The 19,084-nt window shown below is 35.5% G+C and overlaps 1 protein-coding gene across 1 annotated transcript in view; it reads right to left on the bottom strand.

The window, feature by feature from the left end:
• The window catches only part of LOC128659681 (uncharacterized), a gene marked incomplete at its 5' end in the record, with an annotated part of 378,536 nt that overhangs the window by 235,806 nt on the left and 123,646 nt on the right, over positions 1-19,084 (bottom strand). The window contains 1 exon segment of the mRNA XM_053713253.1: positions 5,963-6,061. Coding sequence (XP_053569228.1) covers positions 5,963-6,061 — 99 coding nt within the window.

Below are 19,084 nucleotides of genomic sequence, written 5' to 3' on the forward strand. Positions count from 1 at the left end.
CCTGGGTATCTCTCTCAGTATAAACTGGTGCACATCACATGACCTGGGTATCTCTCTCAGTATAACTAGTGCACACCACATGACCTGGGTATCTCTCTCAGTATAAACTAGTGCACACCACATGACCTGGGTATCTCTCTCAGTATAAAATAGTGCACATCACATGACCTGGGTATCTCTCTCAGTATAAACTAGTGCACACCACATGACCTGGGTATCTCTCTCAGTATAAAATAGTGCACACCACATGACCTGGGTATCTCTCTCAGTATAACTGGTGCACACCAAATGACCTGGGTATCTCTCTCAGTATAAACTGGTGCACACCACATGACCTGGGTATCTCTCTCAGTATAAACTGGTGCACATCACATGACCTGGGTATCTCTCTCAGTATAAACTAGTGCACACCACATGACCTGGGTATCTCTCTCAGTATAAAATAGTGCACATCACATGACCTGGGTATCTCTCTCAGTATAAAATAGTGCACATCACATGACCTGGGTATCTCTCTCAGTATAAACTAGTGCACACCACATGACCTGGGTATCTCAGTATAAACTAGTGCACATCACATGACCTGGGTATCTCTCTCAGTATAAACTAGTGCACACCACATGACCTGGGTATCTCTCTCAGTATAAAATAGTGCACATCACATGACCTGGGTATCTCTCTCAGTATAAACTAGTGCACATCACATGACCTGGGTATCTCTCTCAGTATAAAATAGTGCACATCACATGACCTGGGTATCTCTCTCAGTATAAACTGGTGCACATCACATGACCTGGGTATCTCTCTCAGTATAAAATAGTGCACATCACATGACCTGGGTATCTCTCTCAGTATAAACTAGTGCACACCACATGACCTGGGTATCTCTCTCAGTATAAACTAGTGCACATCACATGACCTGGGTATCTCAGTATAAACTAGTGCACATCACATGACCTGGGTATCTCTCTCAGTATAACTGGTGCACATCACATGACCTGGGTATCTCTCTCAGTATAAACTAGTGCACATCACATGACCTGGGTATCTCAGTATAAACTAGTGCACATCACATGACCTGGGTATCTCTCCCAGTATAACTGGTGCACATCACATGACCTGGGTATCTCTCTCAGTATAAACTGGTGCACATCACATGACCTGGGTATCTCTCTCAGTATAAAATAGTGCACACCACATGACCTGGGTATCTCTCTCAGTATAAAATAGTGCACACCACATGACCTGGGTATCTCTCTCAGTATAAAATAGTGCACACCACATGACCTGGGTATCTCTCTCAGTATAAACTGGTGCACATCACATGACCTGGGTATCTCTCTCAGTATAACTGGTGCACACCACATGACCTGGGTATCTCTCTCAGTATAAAATAGTGCACATCACATGACCTGAGTATCTCTCTCAGTATAAAATAGTGCACACCACATGACCTGGGTATCTCTCTCAGTATAAAATAGTGCACACCACATGACCTGGGTATCTCTCTCAGTATAAACTGGTGCACATCACATGACCTGGGTATCTCTCTCAGTATAACTGGTGCACACCACATGACCTGGGTATCTCTCTCAGTATAAAATAGTGCACATCACATGACCTGAGTATCTCTCTCAGTATAAAATAGTGCACATCACATGACCTGAGTATCTCTCTCAGTATAAAATAGTGCACACCACATGACCTGGGTATCTCTCTCAGTATAAACTGGTGCACATCACATGACCTGGGTATCTCTCTCAGTATAAACTGGTGCACATCACATGACCTGGGTATCTCTCTCAGTATAAACTGGTGCACATCACATGACCTGGGTATCTCTCTCAGTATAAACTGGTGCACATCACATGACCTGGGTATCTCAGTATAAACTAGTGCACATCACATGACCTGGGTATCTCTCTCAGTATAAACTGGTGCACATCACATGACCTGGGTATCTCTCAGTATAAACTAGTGCACATCACATGACCTGGGTATCTCTCTCAGTATAAACTGGTGCACATCACATGACCTGGGTATCTCGCTCAGTATAAACTAGTGCACATCACATGACCTAGGTATCTCTCTCAGTATAAACTAGTGCACATCACATGACCTGGGTATCTCTCTCAGTATAAACTGGTGCACATCACATGACCTGGGTATCTCTCTCAGTATAAACTGGTGCACATCACATGACCTGGGTATCTCTCTCAGTATAAACTGGTGCACATCACATGACCTGGGTATCTCTCTCAGTATAAACTAGTGCACATCACATGACCTGGGTATCTCTCTCAGTATAAACTGGTGCACATCACATGACCTGGGTATCTCTCTCAGTATAAACTAGTGCACATCACATGACCTGGGTATCTCTCTCAGTATAAACTGGTGCACATCACATGACCTGGGTATCTCTCTCAGTATAAACTGGTGCACATCACATGACCTGGGTATCTCTCTCAGTATAAACTGGTGCACATCACATGACCTGGGTATCTCTCTCAGTATAAACTGGTGCACATCACATGACCTGGGTATCTCTCTCAGTATAAACTGGTGCACATCACATGACCTGGGTATCTCTCTCAGTATAAAATAGTGCACATCACATGACCTGGGTATCTCTCTCAGTATAAACTAGTGCACATCACATGACCTGGGTATCTCTCTCAGTATAAACTGGTGCACATCACATGACCTGGGTATCTCTCTCAGTATAAACTGGTGCACATCACATGACCTGGGTATCTCTCTCAGTATAAAATAGTGCACATCACATGACCTGGGTATCTCTCTCAGTATAAACTGGTGCACATCACATGACCTGGGTATCTCTCTCAGTATAAACTGGTGCACATCACATGACCTGGGTATCTCTCTCAGTATAAACTGGTGCACATCACATGACCTGGGTATCTCTCTCAGTATAAACTGGTGCACATCACATGACCTGGGTATCTCTCTCAGTATAAACTAGTGCACATCACATGACCTGGGTATCTCTCTCAGTATAAACTAGTGCACATCACATGACCTGGGTATCTCTCTCAGTATAAACTAGTGCACATCACATGACCTGGGTATCTCTCTCAGTATAAACTGGTGCACATCACATGACCTGGGTATCTCTCTCAGTATAAACTAGTGCACATCACATGACCTGGGTATCTCTCTCAGTATAAACTAGTGCACATCACATGACCTGGGTATCTCTCTCAGTATAAACTAGTGCACATCACATGACCTGGGTATCTCTCTCAGTATAACTGGTGCACATCACATGACCTGGGTATCTCTCTCAGTATAAACTAGTGCACATCACATGACCTGGGTATCTCTCTCAGTATAAACTGGTGCACATCACATGACCTGGGTATCTCTCTCAGTATAAACTGGTGCACATCACATGACCTGGGTATCTCTCTCAGTATAAACTGGTGCACATCACATGACCTGGGTATCTCTCTCAGTATAAACTGGTGCACATCACATGACCTGGGTATCTCTCTCAGTATAAAATAGTGCACACCACATGACCTGGGTGTATCTCTCTCAGTATAAACTGGTGCACATCACATGACCTGGGTATCTCTCTCAGTATAAAATAGTGCACACCACATGACCTGGGTATCTCTCTCAGTATAAACTAGTGCACATCACATGACCTGGGTATCTCTCTCAATATAAACTGGTGCACATCACATGACCTGGGTATCTCTCTCAGTATAAAATAGTGCACATCACATGACCTGGGTATCTCTCTCAGTATAAACTGGTGCACATCACATGACCTGGGTATCTCTCTCAGTATAAACTGGTGCACATCACATGACCTGGGTATCTCTCTCAGTATAAACTGGTGCACATCACATGACCTGGGTATCTCTCTCAGTATAAACTGGTGCACATCACATGACCTGGGTATCTCTCTCAGTATAAAATAGTGCACATCACATGACCTGGGTATCTCTCTCAGTATAAAATAGTGCACATCACATGACCTGGGTGTATCTCTCTCAGTATAAACTAGTGCACATCACATGACCTGGGTATCTCTCTCAGTATAAACTGGTGCACATCACATGACCTGGGTATCTCTCTCAGTATAAACTGGTGCACATCACATGACCTGGGTATCTCTCTCAGTATAAACTGGTGCACATCACATGACCTGGGTATCTCTCTCAGTATAAAATAGTGCACATCACATGACCTGGGTATCTCTCTCAGTATAAACTAGTGCACATCACATGACCTGGGTATCTCTCTCAGTATAAAATAGTGCACATCACATGACCTGGGTATCTCTCTCAGTATAAACTAGTGCACACCACATGACCTGGGTATCTCTCTCAGTATAAACTGGTGCACATCACATGACCTGGGTATCTCAGTATAAACTAGTGCACATCACATGACCTGGGTATCTCAGTATAAACTAGTGCACATCACATGACCTGGGTATCTCTCTCAGTATAAACTAGTGCACATCACATGACCTGGGTATCTCAGTATAAACTAGTGCACATCACATGACCTGGGTATCTCTCTCAGTATAAACTGGTGCACATCACATGACCTGGGTATCTCTCTCAGTATAAACTAGTGCACATCACATGACCTGGGTATCTCTCTCAGTATAAACTGGTGCACATCACATGACCTGGGTATCTCTCTCAGTATAAACTGGTGCACATCACATGACCTGGGTATCTCTCTCAGTATAAACTGGTGCACATCACATGACCTGGGTATCTCTCTCAGTATAAAATAGTGCACACCACATGACCTGGGTGTATCTCTCTCAGTATAAACTGGTGCACATCACATGACCTGGGTATCTCTCTCAGTATAAAATAGTGCACACCACATGACCTGGGTATCTCTCTCAGTATAAACTAGTGCACATCACATGACCTGGGTATCTCTCTCAATATAAACTGGTGCACATCACATGACCTGGGTATCTCTCTCAGTATAAAATAGTGCACATCACATGACCTGGGTATCTCTCTCAGTATAAACTGGTGCACATCACATGACCTGGGTATCTCTCTCAGTATAAACTGGTGCACATCACATGACCTGGGTATCTCTCTCAGTATAAACTGGTGCACATCACATGACCTGGGTATCTCTCTCAGTATAAACTGGTGCACATCACATGACCTGGGTATCTCTCTCAGTATAAAATAGTGCACATCACATGACCTGGGTATCTCTCTCAGTATAAAATAGTGCACATCACATGACCTGGGTGTATCTCTCTCAGTATAAACTAGTGCACATCACATGACCTGGGTATCTCTCTCAGTATAAACTGGTGCACATCACATGACCTGGGTATCTCTCTCAGTATAAACTGGTGCACATCACATGACCTGGGTATCTCTCTCAGTATAAACTGGTGCACATCACATGACCTGGGTATCTCTCTCAGTATAAAATAGTGCACATCACATGACCTGGGTATCTCTCTCAGTATAAACTAGTGCACATCACATGACCTGGGTATCTCTCTCAGTATAAAATAGTGCACATCACATGACCTGGGTATCTCTCTCAGTATAAACTAGTGCACACCACATGACCTGGGTATCTCTCTCAGTATAAACTGGTGCACATCACATGACCTGGGTATCTCAGTATAAACTAGTGCACATCACATGACCTGGGTATCTCAGTATAAACTAGTGCACATCACATGACCTGGGTATCTCTCTCAGTATAAACTAGTGCACATCACATGACCTGGGTATCTCAGTATAAACTAGTGCACATCACATGACCTGGGTATCTCTCTCAGTATAAACTGGTGCACATCACATGACCTGGGTATCTCTCTCAGTATAAACTAGTGCACACCACATGACCTGGCGAGTGTCCCTTTTCTATACATAATAATTGCAGTCTGCACACAGACGATCAGATACAAATATAACAAATATCTCACCTGAGATGTGCTGCAGACAGAGGTCAGTGAGTTTCACACAGGAGCTAAGGTTCAGGTATTGCAGTTTGTGCAAGTGCTGTACAACACTCACGCCCTGATCTGTAACAAACCGCACAAGTCAGTGAACAGTCTGATTATATTGTCCGTACAAAGTAATAATATCAGATCCTATTGTGCTTGTATATTGGTAGAACATAAATCCTTATATATATAGGAAGATCAGACAACGTGCATACGCGTGTAGAGCTCAGGCTATGTATATACGGTATATATACTAGTTATCAGTGTGCAGGAGATCAGACTGTGTGTATACAGTATATATATATATACTAGTTATCAGTATGCAGGAGATCAGGCTGTGTGTATACAGTATATATATATATTAGTTATCAGTATGCAGGAGATCAGGCTGTGTGTATACAGTATATATATATATACTAGTTATCAGTATGCAGGAGATCAGACTGTGTGTATACAGTATATATATATACTAGTTATCAGTATGCAGGAGATCAGGCTGTGTGTATACAGTATATATATATATACTAGTTATCAGTGTGCAGGAGATCAGTCTGTGTGTATACAGTATATATATATACTAGTTATCAGTATGCAGGAGATCAGACTGTGTGTATACAGTATATATATATACTAGTTATCAGTGTGCAGGAGATCAGGCTGTGTGTATACAGTATATATATATATACTAGTTATCAGTATGCAGGAGATCAGGCTGTGTGTATACAGTATATATATATACTAGTTATCAGTGTGCAGGAGATCAGGCTGTGTGTATACAGTATATATATATACTAGTTATCAGTATGCAGGAGATCAGACTGTGTGTATACAGTATATATATATACTAGTTATCAGTATGCAGGAGATCAGACTGTGTGTATACAGTATATATATATATACTAGTTATCAGTATGCAGGAGATCAGGCTGTGTGTATACAGTATATATATATATATACTAGTTATCAGTGTGCAGGAGATCAGACTGTGTGTATACAGTATATATATATACTAGTTATCAGTATGCAGGAGATCAGACTGTGTGTATACAGTATATATATATATATATACTAGTTATCAGTATGCAGGAGATCAGACTGTGTGTATACAGTATATATATATATATATATACTAGTATCCAGTGTGCACGGAGATCAGGACTAGTGTGTACAGAAATATATATATACTAGTTATCAGTAAGCCAGGAAGATCGCTGTGTGTATCAGTATATAAGATATATACTACTAGTTATCAGTCGTGCAGGAGATCAGACAGTGTGTATACAGTATGTATATAATATATATATATATACTAGATTATCAGTGTGCAAGTGAGATCAGGCTGTGTGTATACAGTCTAATATATATACTAAGTTATCAGTGTGCAGGAGATCAGACTGTGTGAATACAGTATATATATATAATACTAGTTATCTCAGTGTGCAGGAGATCAGACTGTATGTGTAACAGTATATATATATATACTAGTTATCAGTATGCAGGAGATCAGACTGTGTGTATAAGTATATATAATATATACTAGTTATCAGTATGCAGGAGAATCAGGCTGTGTGTATACAGACTAATATATATATTATAGTTATCAGTATGCAGGAGATCAGACTGTGTGTATACAGTATATATATATATACTAGTTATCAGTGTGCAGGAGATCAGGCTGTGTGTATACAGTATATATATATATACTAGTTATCAGTATGCAGGAGATCAGCATGTGTGTATACAGTATATATATATATATACTAGTTATCAGTATGCAGGAGATCAGCTGTGTGTATACAGTATATATATATATATACTAGTTATCAGTATGCAGGAGATCAGACTGTGTGTATACAGTATATATATATATACTAGTTATCAGTATGCAGGAGATCAGACTGTGTGTATACAGTATATATATATATACTAGTTATCAGTATGCAGGAGATCAGGCTGTGTGTATACAGTATATATATATATACTAGTTATCAGTATGCAGGAGATCAGGCTGTGTGTATACAGTATATATATATATACTAGTTATCAGTATGCAGGAGATCAGACTGTGTGTATACAGTATATATATATATACTAGTTATCAGTGTGCAGGAGATCAGACTGTGTGTATACAGTATATATATATATATATATATACTAGTTATCAGTATGCAGGAGATCAGACTGTGTGTATACAGTATATATATATATATATATACTAGTTATCAGTATGCAGGAGATCAGGCTGTGTGTATACAGTATATATATATATACTAGTTATCAGTATGCAGGAGATCAGGCTGTGTGTATACAGTATATATATATATATACTAGTTATCAGTATGCAGGAGATCAGGCTGTGTGTATACAGTATATATATATATACTAGTTATCAGTATGCAGGAGATCAGGCTGTGTGTATACAGTATATATATATATACTAGTTATCAGTATGCAGGAGATCAGGCTGTGTGTATACAGTATATATATATACTAGTTATCAGTATGCAGGAGATCAGACTGTGTGTATACAGTATATATATATATACTAGTTATCAGTATGCAGGAGATCAGACTGTGTGTATACAGTATATATATATATACTAGTTATCAGTGTGCAGGAGATCAGGCTGTGTGTATACAGTATATATATATATACTAGTTATCAGTATGCAGGAGATCAGGCTGTGTGTATACAGTATATATATATATATACTAGTTATCAGTATGCAGGAGATCAGGCTGTGTGTATACAGTATATATATATATATACTAGTTATCAGTATGCAGGAGATCAGACTGTGTGTATACAGTATATATATATATATACTAGTTATCAGTATGCAGGAGATCAGACTGTGTGTATACAGTATATATATATATATACTAGTTATCAGTATGCAGGAGATCAGGCTGTGTGTATACAGTATATATATATATACTAGTTATCAGTATGCAGGAGATCAGACTGTGTGTATACAGTATATATATATACTAGTTATCAGTATGCAGGAGATCAGGATGTGTGTATACAGTATATATATATACTAGTTATCAGTATGCAGGAGATCAGACTGTGTGTATACAGTATATATATATATACTAGTTATCAGTATGCAGGAGATCAGACTGTGTGTATACAGTATATATATATATACTAGTTATCAGTATGCAGGAGATCAGACTGTGTGTATACAGTATATATATATATACTAGTTATCAGTATGCAGGAGATCAGGCTGTGTGTATACAGTATATATATATATACTAGTTATCAGTATGCAGGAGATCAGACTGTGTGTATACAGTATATATATATATACTAGTTATCAGTATGCAGGAGATCAGACTGTGTGTATACAGTATATATATATATATATACTAGTTATCAGTATGCAGGAGATCAGACTGTGTGTATACAGTATATATATATACTAGTTATCAGTATGCAGGAGATCAGACTGTGTGTATACAGTATATATATATATATACTAGTTATCAGTATGCAGGAGATCAGGCTGTGTGTATACAGTATATATATATATACTAGTTATCAGTATGCAGGAGATCAGACTGTGTGTATACAGTATATATATATATACTAGTTATCAGTATGCAGGAGATCAGGCTGTGTGTATACAGTATATATATATATATACTAGTTATCAGTATGCAGGAGATCAGACTGTGTGTATACAGTATATATATATATACTAGTTATCAGTATGCAGGAGATCAGGCTGTGTGTATACAGTATATATATATATACTAGTTATCAGTATGCAGGAGATCAGACTGTGTGTATACAGTATATATATATATATACTAGTTATCAGTATGCAGGAGATCAGACTGTGTGTATACAGTATATATATATATACTAGTTATCAGTATGCAGGAGATCAGACTGTGTGTATACAGTATATATATATACTAGTTATCAGTATGCAGGAGATCAGGCTGTGTGTATACAGTATATATATATATACTAGTTATCAGTATGCAGGAGATCAGGCTGTGTGTATACAGTATATATATATATACTAGTTATCAGTATGCAGGAGATCAGACTGTGTGTATACAGTATATATATATATATATATACTAGTTATCAGTATGCAGGAGATCAGACTGTGTGTATACAGTATATATATATATACTAGTTATCAGTATGCAGGAGATCAGGCTGTGTGTATACAGTATATATATATATACTCTAGTTATCAGTATGCAGGAGATCAGTATATATATATATACTAGTTATCAGTATGCAGGAGATCAGGCTGTGTGTATACAGTATATATATATATATACTAGTTATCAGTATGCAGGAGATCAGGCTGTGTGTATACAGTATATATATATACTAGTTATCAGTATGCAGGAGATCAGACTGTGTGTATACAGTATATATATATATACTAGTTATCAGTATGCAGGAGATCAGACTGTGTGTATACAGTATATATATATACTAGTTATCAGTATGCAGGAGATCAGGCTGTGTGTATACAGTATATATATATATATACTAGTTATCAGTATGCAGGAGATCAGGCTGTGTGTATACAGTATATATATATATATACTAGTTATCAGTATGCAGGAGATCAGACTGTGTGTATACAGTATATATATATATACTAGTTATCAGTATGCAGGAGATCAGACTGTGTGTATACAGTATATATATATATACTAGTTTATCAGTATGCAGGAGATCAGGCTGTGTGTATACAGTATATATATATATACTAGTTATCAGTATGCAGGAGATCAGGCTGTGTGTATACAGTATATATATATATATACTAGTTATCAGTATGCAGGAGATCAGACTGTGTGTATACAGTATATATATATACTAGTTATCAGTATGCAGGAGATCAGACTGTGTGTATACAGTATATATATATATACTAGTTATCAGTATGCAGGAGATCAGGCTGTGTGTATACAGTATATATATATATACTAGTTATCAGTATGCAGGAGATCAGACTGTGTGTATACAGTATATATATATATACTAGTTATCAGTATGCAGGAGATCAGACTGTGTGTATACAGTATATATATATATATACTAGTTATCAGTATGCAGGAGATCAGGCTGTGTGTATACAGTATATATATATATACTAGTTATCAGTATGCAGGAGATCAGGCTGTGTGTATACAGTATATATATATATACTAGTTATCAGTATGCAGGAGATCAGGCTGTGTGTATACAGTATATATATATATAAATAGTTATCAGTATGCAGGAGATCAGGCTGTGTGTATACAGTATATATATATATACTAGTTATCAGTATGCAGGAGATCAGACTGTGTGTATACAGTATATATATATATATATATACTAGTTATCAGTATGCAGGAGATCAGGCTGTGTGTATACAGTATATATATATACTAGTTATCAGTATGCAGGAGATCAGACTGTGTGTATACAGTATATATATATACTAGTTATCAGTATGCAGGAGATCAGACTGTGTGTATACAGTATATATATATATATATATATACTAGTTATCAGTTCAGGAGATCAGACTGTGTATACAGTAAATATATATATACTAGTTATCAGTATGCAGGAGATCAGGCTGTGTGTATACAGTATATATATACTAGTTATCAGTATGCAGGAGATCAGACTGTGTGTATACAGTATATATATATATATATATACTAGTTATCAGTATGCAGGAGATCAGGCTGTGTGTATACAGTATATATATATATACTAGTTATCAGTATGCAGGAGATCAGACTGTGTGTATACAGTATATATATATATACTAGTTATCAGTATGCAGGAGATCAGACTGTGTGTATACAGTATATATATATATACTAGTTATCAGTATGCAGGAGATCAGGCTGTGTGTATACAGTATATATATATATATATAGTTATCAGTGTGCAGGAGATCAGACTGTGTGTATACAGTATATATATATATATACTAGTTATCAGTGTGCAGGAGATCAGACTGTGTGTATACAGTATATATATATATACTAGTTATCAGTATGCAGGAGATCAGACTGTGTGTATACAGTATATATATATATACTAGTTATCAGTATGCAGGAGATCAGGCTGTGTGTATACAGTATATATATATATACTAGTTATCAGTATGCAGGAGATCAGGCTGTGTGTATACAGTATATATATATATACTAGTTATCAGTATGCAGGAGATCAGACTGTGTGTATACAGTATATATATATATACTAGTTATCAGTGTGCAGGAGATCAGGCTGTGTGTATACAGTATATATATATATACTAGTTATCAGTATGCAGGAGATCAGACTGTGTGTATACAGTATATATATATATACTAGTTATCAGTATGCAGGAGATCAGACTGTGTGTATACAGTATATATATATATACTAGTTATCAGTATGCAGGAGATCAGACTGTGTGTATACAGTATATATATATATACTAGTTATCAGTATGCAGGAGATCAGACTGTGTGTATACAGTATATATATATATACTAGTTATCAGTATGCAGGAGATCAGACTGTGTGTATACAGTATATATATATATATACTAGTTATCAGTATGCAGGAGATCAGGCTGTGTGTATACAGTATATATATATACTAGTTATCAGTATGCAGGAGATCAGACTGTGTGTATACAGTATATATATATACTAGTTATCAGTATGCAGGAGATCAGGCTGTGTGTATACAGTATATATATATATATACTAGTTATCAGTATGCAGGAGATCAGGCTGTGTGTATACAGTATATATATATATACTAGTTATCAGTATGCAGGAGATCAGACTGTGTGTATACAGTATATATATATACTAGTTATCAGTATGCAGGAGATCAGACTGTGTGTATACAGTATATATATATATATATATACTAGTTATCAGTATGCAGGAGATCAGACTGTGTGTATACAGTATATATATATATATACTAGTTATCAGTATGCAGGAGATCAGACTGTGTGTATACAGTATATATATATATACTAGTTATCAGTATGCAGGAGATCAGGCTGTGTGTATACAGTATATATATATATACTAGTTATCAGTATGCAGGAGATCAGGCTGTGTGTATACAGTATATATATATATATATACTAGTTATCAGTATGCAGGAGATCAGACTGTGTGTATACAGTATATATATATAATCTAGTTATCAGTATGCAGGAGATCAGACTGTATGTATACAGTATATATATATACTAGTTATCAGTATGCCGGGAGATCAGGCTGTATGTATACAGTATATATATATATACTAGTTATCAGTATGCTAGGAGATCAGGACTGTGTGTATACAGTATATATATATATATTACTAGTTATCAGTATGGCAGGGAGATCAGCTGTGATGTATACAGATATATATGTATATATACTAGTTATCAGTATGCAGTGAGATCAGTCTGTGTAGTATAACAGTATATATATATACTAGACTAGTTATCAGTATGCAGGAGATCAGGACTTGCGTATTACAGTATTATAATATAGACTATGTTATCAGTATGCAGGAGATCAGGACTGTGTGTATACAGTTATAATATATATTTATCCTAGATATCAGTAGTGCAGGAGATCAGACAGTGTGTATACAGTATATATTATATATACTAGTATATCAGTATGAGTGAGATCTGACTGTGTGATACTGTATATATATATATATATATCCTAGTTATCAGTGTGCAGGAGGATCAAGGCTGTGTGTATACTAAGTATATATATATATACTAGTTATCAGTATGCAGGAGATCAGGACTGTGTGTATACAGTATATATATATATATCAGACTGTGTGTATACAGTATATATATATATACTAGTTATCAGTATGCAGGAGATCAGGCTGTGTGTATACAGTATATATATATACTAGTTATCAGTATGCAGGAGATCAGGCTGTGTGTATACAGTATATAAATATATACTAGTTATCAGTATGAAGGAGATCAGGACTGTGTGTATACAGTATATATATATATACTAGTTATCAGTATGCAGGAGATCAGGCTGTGTGTATACAGTAATATATATACTAGTTATCAGTATGCAGGAGATCAGGCTGTGTGTATACAGTATATATATATACTAGTTATCAGTATGCAGGAGATCAGACTGTGTGTATACAGTATATATATATATACTAGTTATCAGTATGCAGGAGATCAGGCTGTGTGTATACAGTATATATATATACTAGTTATCAGTATGCAGGAGATCAGACTGTGTGTATACAGTATATATATATATAATATATATCAGTATGCAGGAGATCAGACTGTGTGTATACAGTATATATATATATACTAGTTATCAGTATGCAGGAGATCAGACTGTGTGTATACAGTATATATATATATACTAGTTATCAGTATGCAGGAGATCAGACTGTGTGTATACAGTATATATATATATACTAGTTATCAGTATGCAGGAGATCAGACTGTGTGTATACAGTATATATATATATACTAGTTATCAGTATGCAGGAGATCAGGCTGTGTGTATACAGTATATATATATATACTAGTTATCAGTATGCAGGAGATCAGACTGTGTGTATACAGTATATATATACTAGTTATCAGTATGCAGGAGATCAGGCTGTGTGTATACAGTATATATATATACTAGTTATCAGTATGCAGGAGATCAGGCTGTGTGTATACAGTATATATATATATATACTAGTTATCAGTATGCAGGAGATCAGACTGTGTGTATACAGTATATATATATATACTAGTTATCAGTATGCAGGAGATCAGACTGTGTGTATACAGTATATATATATATATACTAGTTATCAGTATGCAGGAGATCAGGCTGTGTGTATACAGTATATATATATATACTAGTTATCAGTATGCAGGAGATCAGACTGTGTGTATACAGTATATATATATATACTAGTTATCAGTATGCAGGAGATCAGACTGTGTGTATACAGTATATATATATATACTAGTTATCAGTATGCAGGAGATCAGACTGTGTGTATACAGTATATATATATATACTAGTTATCAGTATGCAGGAGATCAGGCTGTGTGTATACAGTATATATATATATATATACTAGTTATCAGTATGCAGGAGATCAGACTGTGTGTATACAGTATATATATATATATACTAGTTATCAGTATGCAGGAGATCAGGCTGTGTGTATACAGTATATATATATACTAGTTATCAGTATGCAGGAGATCAGGCTGTGTGTATACAGTATATATATATACTAGTTATCAGTATGCAGGAGATCAGGCTGTGTGTATACAGTATATATATATATACTAGTTATCAGTATGCAGGAGATCAGACTGTGTGTATACAGTATATATATATATATATATACTAGTTATCAGTATGCAGGAGATCAGACTGTGTGTATACAGTATATATATATATACTAGTTATCAGTATGCAGGAGATCAGGCTGTGTGTATACAGTATATATATATATACTAGTTATCAGTATGCAGGAGATCAGACTGTGTGTATACAGTATATATATATATACTAGTTATCAGTATGCAGGAGATCAGGACTGTGTGTATACAGTATATATATATATACTAGTTATCAGTATGAAGGAGATCAGCTGTGTGTATACAGTATATATATATATACTAGTTATGCAGTATGCAGGAGATCAGGCTGTGTGTATACAGTATATATATATATTACTAGTTATCAGTATGCAGGAGATCAGACTGTGTGTAAACTGTATAATATATGATACTAGTTATCAGTATGCAGGAGATCAGGCTGTGTGTATACAGTATATATATATACTAGTTATCAGTATGCAGGAGATCAGACTGTGTGTATACAGTATATATATATATACTAGTTATCAGTATGCAGGAGATCAGGCTGTGTGTATACAGTATATATATATATACTAGTTATCAGTATGCAGGAGATCAGACTGTGTGTATACAGTATATATATATATACTAGTTATCAGTATGCAGGAGATCAGACTGTGTGTATACAGTATATATATATATATACTAGTTATCAGTATGCAGGAGATCAGGCTGTGTGTATACAGTATATATATATATACTAGTTATCAGTATGCAGGAGATCAGGCTGTGTGTATACAGTATATATATATATACTAGTTATCAGTATGCAGGAGATCAGACTGTGTGTATACAGTATATATATATATACTAGTTATCAGTATGCAGGAGATCAGGCTGTGTGTATACAGTATATATATATATATACTAGTTATCAGTATGCAGGAGATCAGGCTGTGTGTATACAGTATATATATATATACTAGTTATCAGTATGCAGGAGATCAGACTGTGTGTATACAGTATATATATATATACTAGTTATCAGTATGCAGGAGATCAGGCTGTGTGTATACAGTATATATATATACTAGTTATCAGTATGCAGGAGATCAGGCTGTGTGTATACAGTATATATATATATATACTAGTTATCAGTATGCAGGAGATCAGGCTGTGTGTATACAGTATATATATATATATACTAGTTATCAGTATGCAGGAGATCAGGCTGTGTGTATACAGTATATATATATATACTAGTTATCAGTATGCAGGAGATCAGACTGTGTGTATACAGTATATATATATATACTAGTTATCAGTATGCAGGAGATCAGGCTGTGTGTATACAGTATATATATATATATACTAGTTATCAGTATGCAGGAGATCAGGCTGTGTGTATACAGTATATATATATATATACTAGTTATCAGTATGCAGGAGATCAGGCTGTGTGTATACAGTATATATATATATACTAGTTATCAGTATGCAGGAGATCAGACTGTGTGTATACAGTATATATATATATATATACTAGTTATCAGTATGCAGGAGATCAGGCTGTGTGTATACAGTATATATATATACTAGTTATCAGTATGCAGGAGATCAGGCTGTGTGTATACAGTATATATATATATACTAGTTATCAGTATGCAGGAGATCAGACTGTGTGTATACAGTATATATATATACTAGTTATCAGTATGCAGGAGATCAGGACTGTGTGTATACAGTATATATATATACTATTTATCAGTATGCAGGAGATCAGTCTGTGTGTATACAGTATATATATATATACTAGTTATCAGTTTGCAGGAGATCAGACTGTGTGTATACAGTATATATATATATATACTAGTTATCAGTATGCAGGAGATCAGGCTGTGTGTATACAGTATATATATATATATATATATATACTAGTTATCAGTAGTGCAGAGATCAGGCTGTGTGTATACAGTATATATAGATATATATACTGTTATCAGTATGCAGGAGATCAGGGCTGTGTGTATACAGTATATATATATATACTAGTTATCAGTATGCAGGAGATCAGGCTGTGTGTTATACAGTATATATATATATATACTAGTTATCAGTATGCAGGAGATCAGGCTGTGTGTATACAGTATATATATATATACTAGTTATCAGTATGCAGGAGATCAGACTGTGTGTATACAGTATATATATATATATATATACTAGTTATCAGTATGCAGGAGATCAGACTGTGTGTATACAGTATATATATATATATATACTAGTTATCAGTATGCAGGAGATCAGACTGTGTGTATACAGTATATATATATATACTAGTTATCAGTATGCAGGAGATCAGGCTGTGTGTATACAGTATATATATATACTAGTTATCAGTATGCAGGAGATCAGGCTGTGTGTATACGTATATATATATATATACTAGTTATCAGTATGCAGGAGATCAGGCTGTGTGTATCAGTATATATTATATATACTAGTTATCAGTATGCAGGAGATCAGGACTGTGTGTATACAGTATATATATATATATATACTAGTTATCAGTATGCAGGAGATCAGGCTGTGTGTATACAGTATATATATATATATATACTAGTTATCAGTATGCAGGAGATCAGACTGTGTGTATACAGTATATATATATATATACTAGTTATCAGTATGCAGGAGATCAGACTGTGTGTATACAGTATATATATATATACTAGTTATCAGTATGCAGGAGATCAGGCTGTGTGTATACAGTATATATATACTAGTTATCAGTATGCAGGAGATCAGGCTGTGTGTATACAGTATATATATATATATATACTAGTTATCAGTGTGCAGGAGATCAGACTGTGTGTTAACAGTATTATATATATACTAGTTATCAGTATGGCAGGAGATCAGACTGTGGGTATACAGTATATATATATACTAGTATATCAGTGTGCAGGAGATCAGCTGTGTGTATACAGTATATATATATATACTAGTTATCAGTATGCAGGAGATCAGACTGTGTGTATTACAGTATATATATATACTAGTTATCAGTATGCAGGAGATCAGACTGTGTGTATACAGAATATATATATACTAGTTATCAGTATGCAGGAGATCAGGCTGTGTGTATACAGTATATATATATATATATACTAGTTATCAGTATGCAGGAGATCAGACTGTGTGTATACAGTATATAATATATATACTTAGTTATCAGTATGCAGGAGATCAGACTGTGTGGTATACAGTATATATATTATATATATAACTAGTTATCGAGTATGCAGAGATAAGGACTGTGTGTGTATACAGGATATATATATATATATACAAGTTATCAGTATGCAGGAGATCAGGGCCTGTGTGTATACAGTATATTATATACTATACTAGTTATCAGTATGCAGGAGATCAGTCTGTGTGTATACAGTATATATATACTAGTTTATCAGTGTGCAGGAGATCAGACTGTGTGTATACAGTATATATAATATAACTAGTTATCAGTATGCAGGAGATCAGGCTGTGTGTATACAGTATATATATATACTAGTTTATCAGTATGCAGGAGATCAGGCTGTGTGTATACAGTATATATATAATATACTAGTTATCAGTGTGCAGGAGATCAGACTGTGTGTATACAGTATATATATTATACTAGTTATCAGTGTGCAGGAGATCAGGCTGTGTGTATACAGTATATATATATATATA

This window comes from Bombina bombina, chromosome 5, assembly GCF_027579735.1.
Source record: "Bombina bombina isolate aBomBom1 chromosome 5, aBomBom1.pri, whole genome shotgun sequence".
Lineage (NCBI taxonomy): Eukaryota > Metazoa > Chordata > Amphibia > Anura > Bombinatoridae > Bombina > Bombina bombina.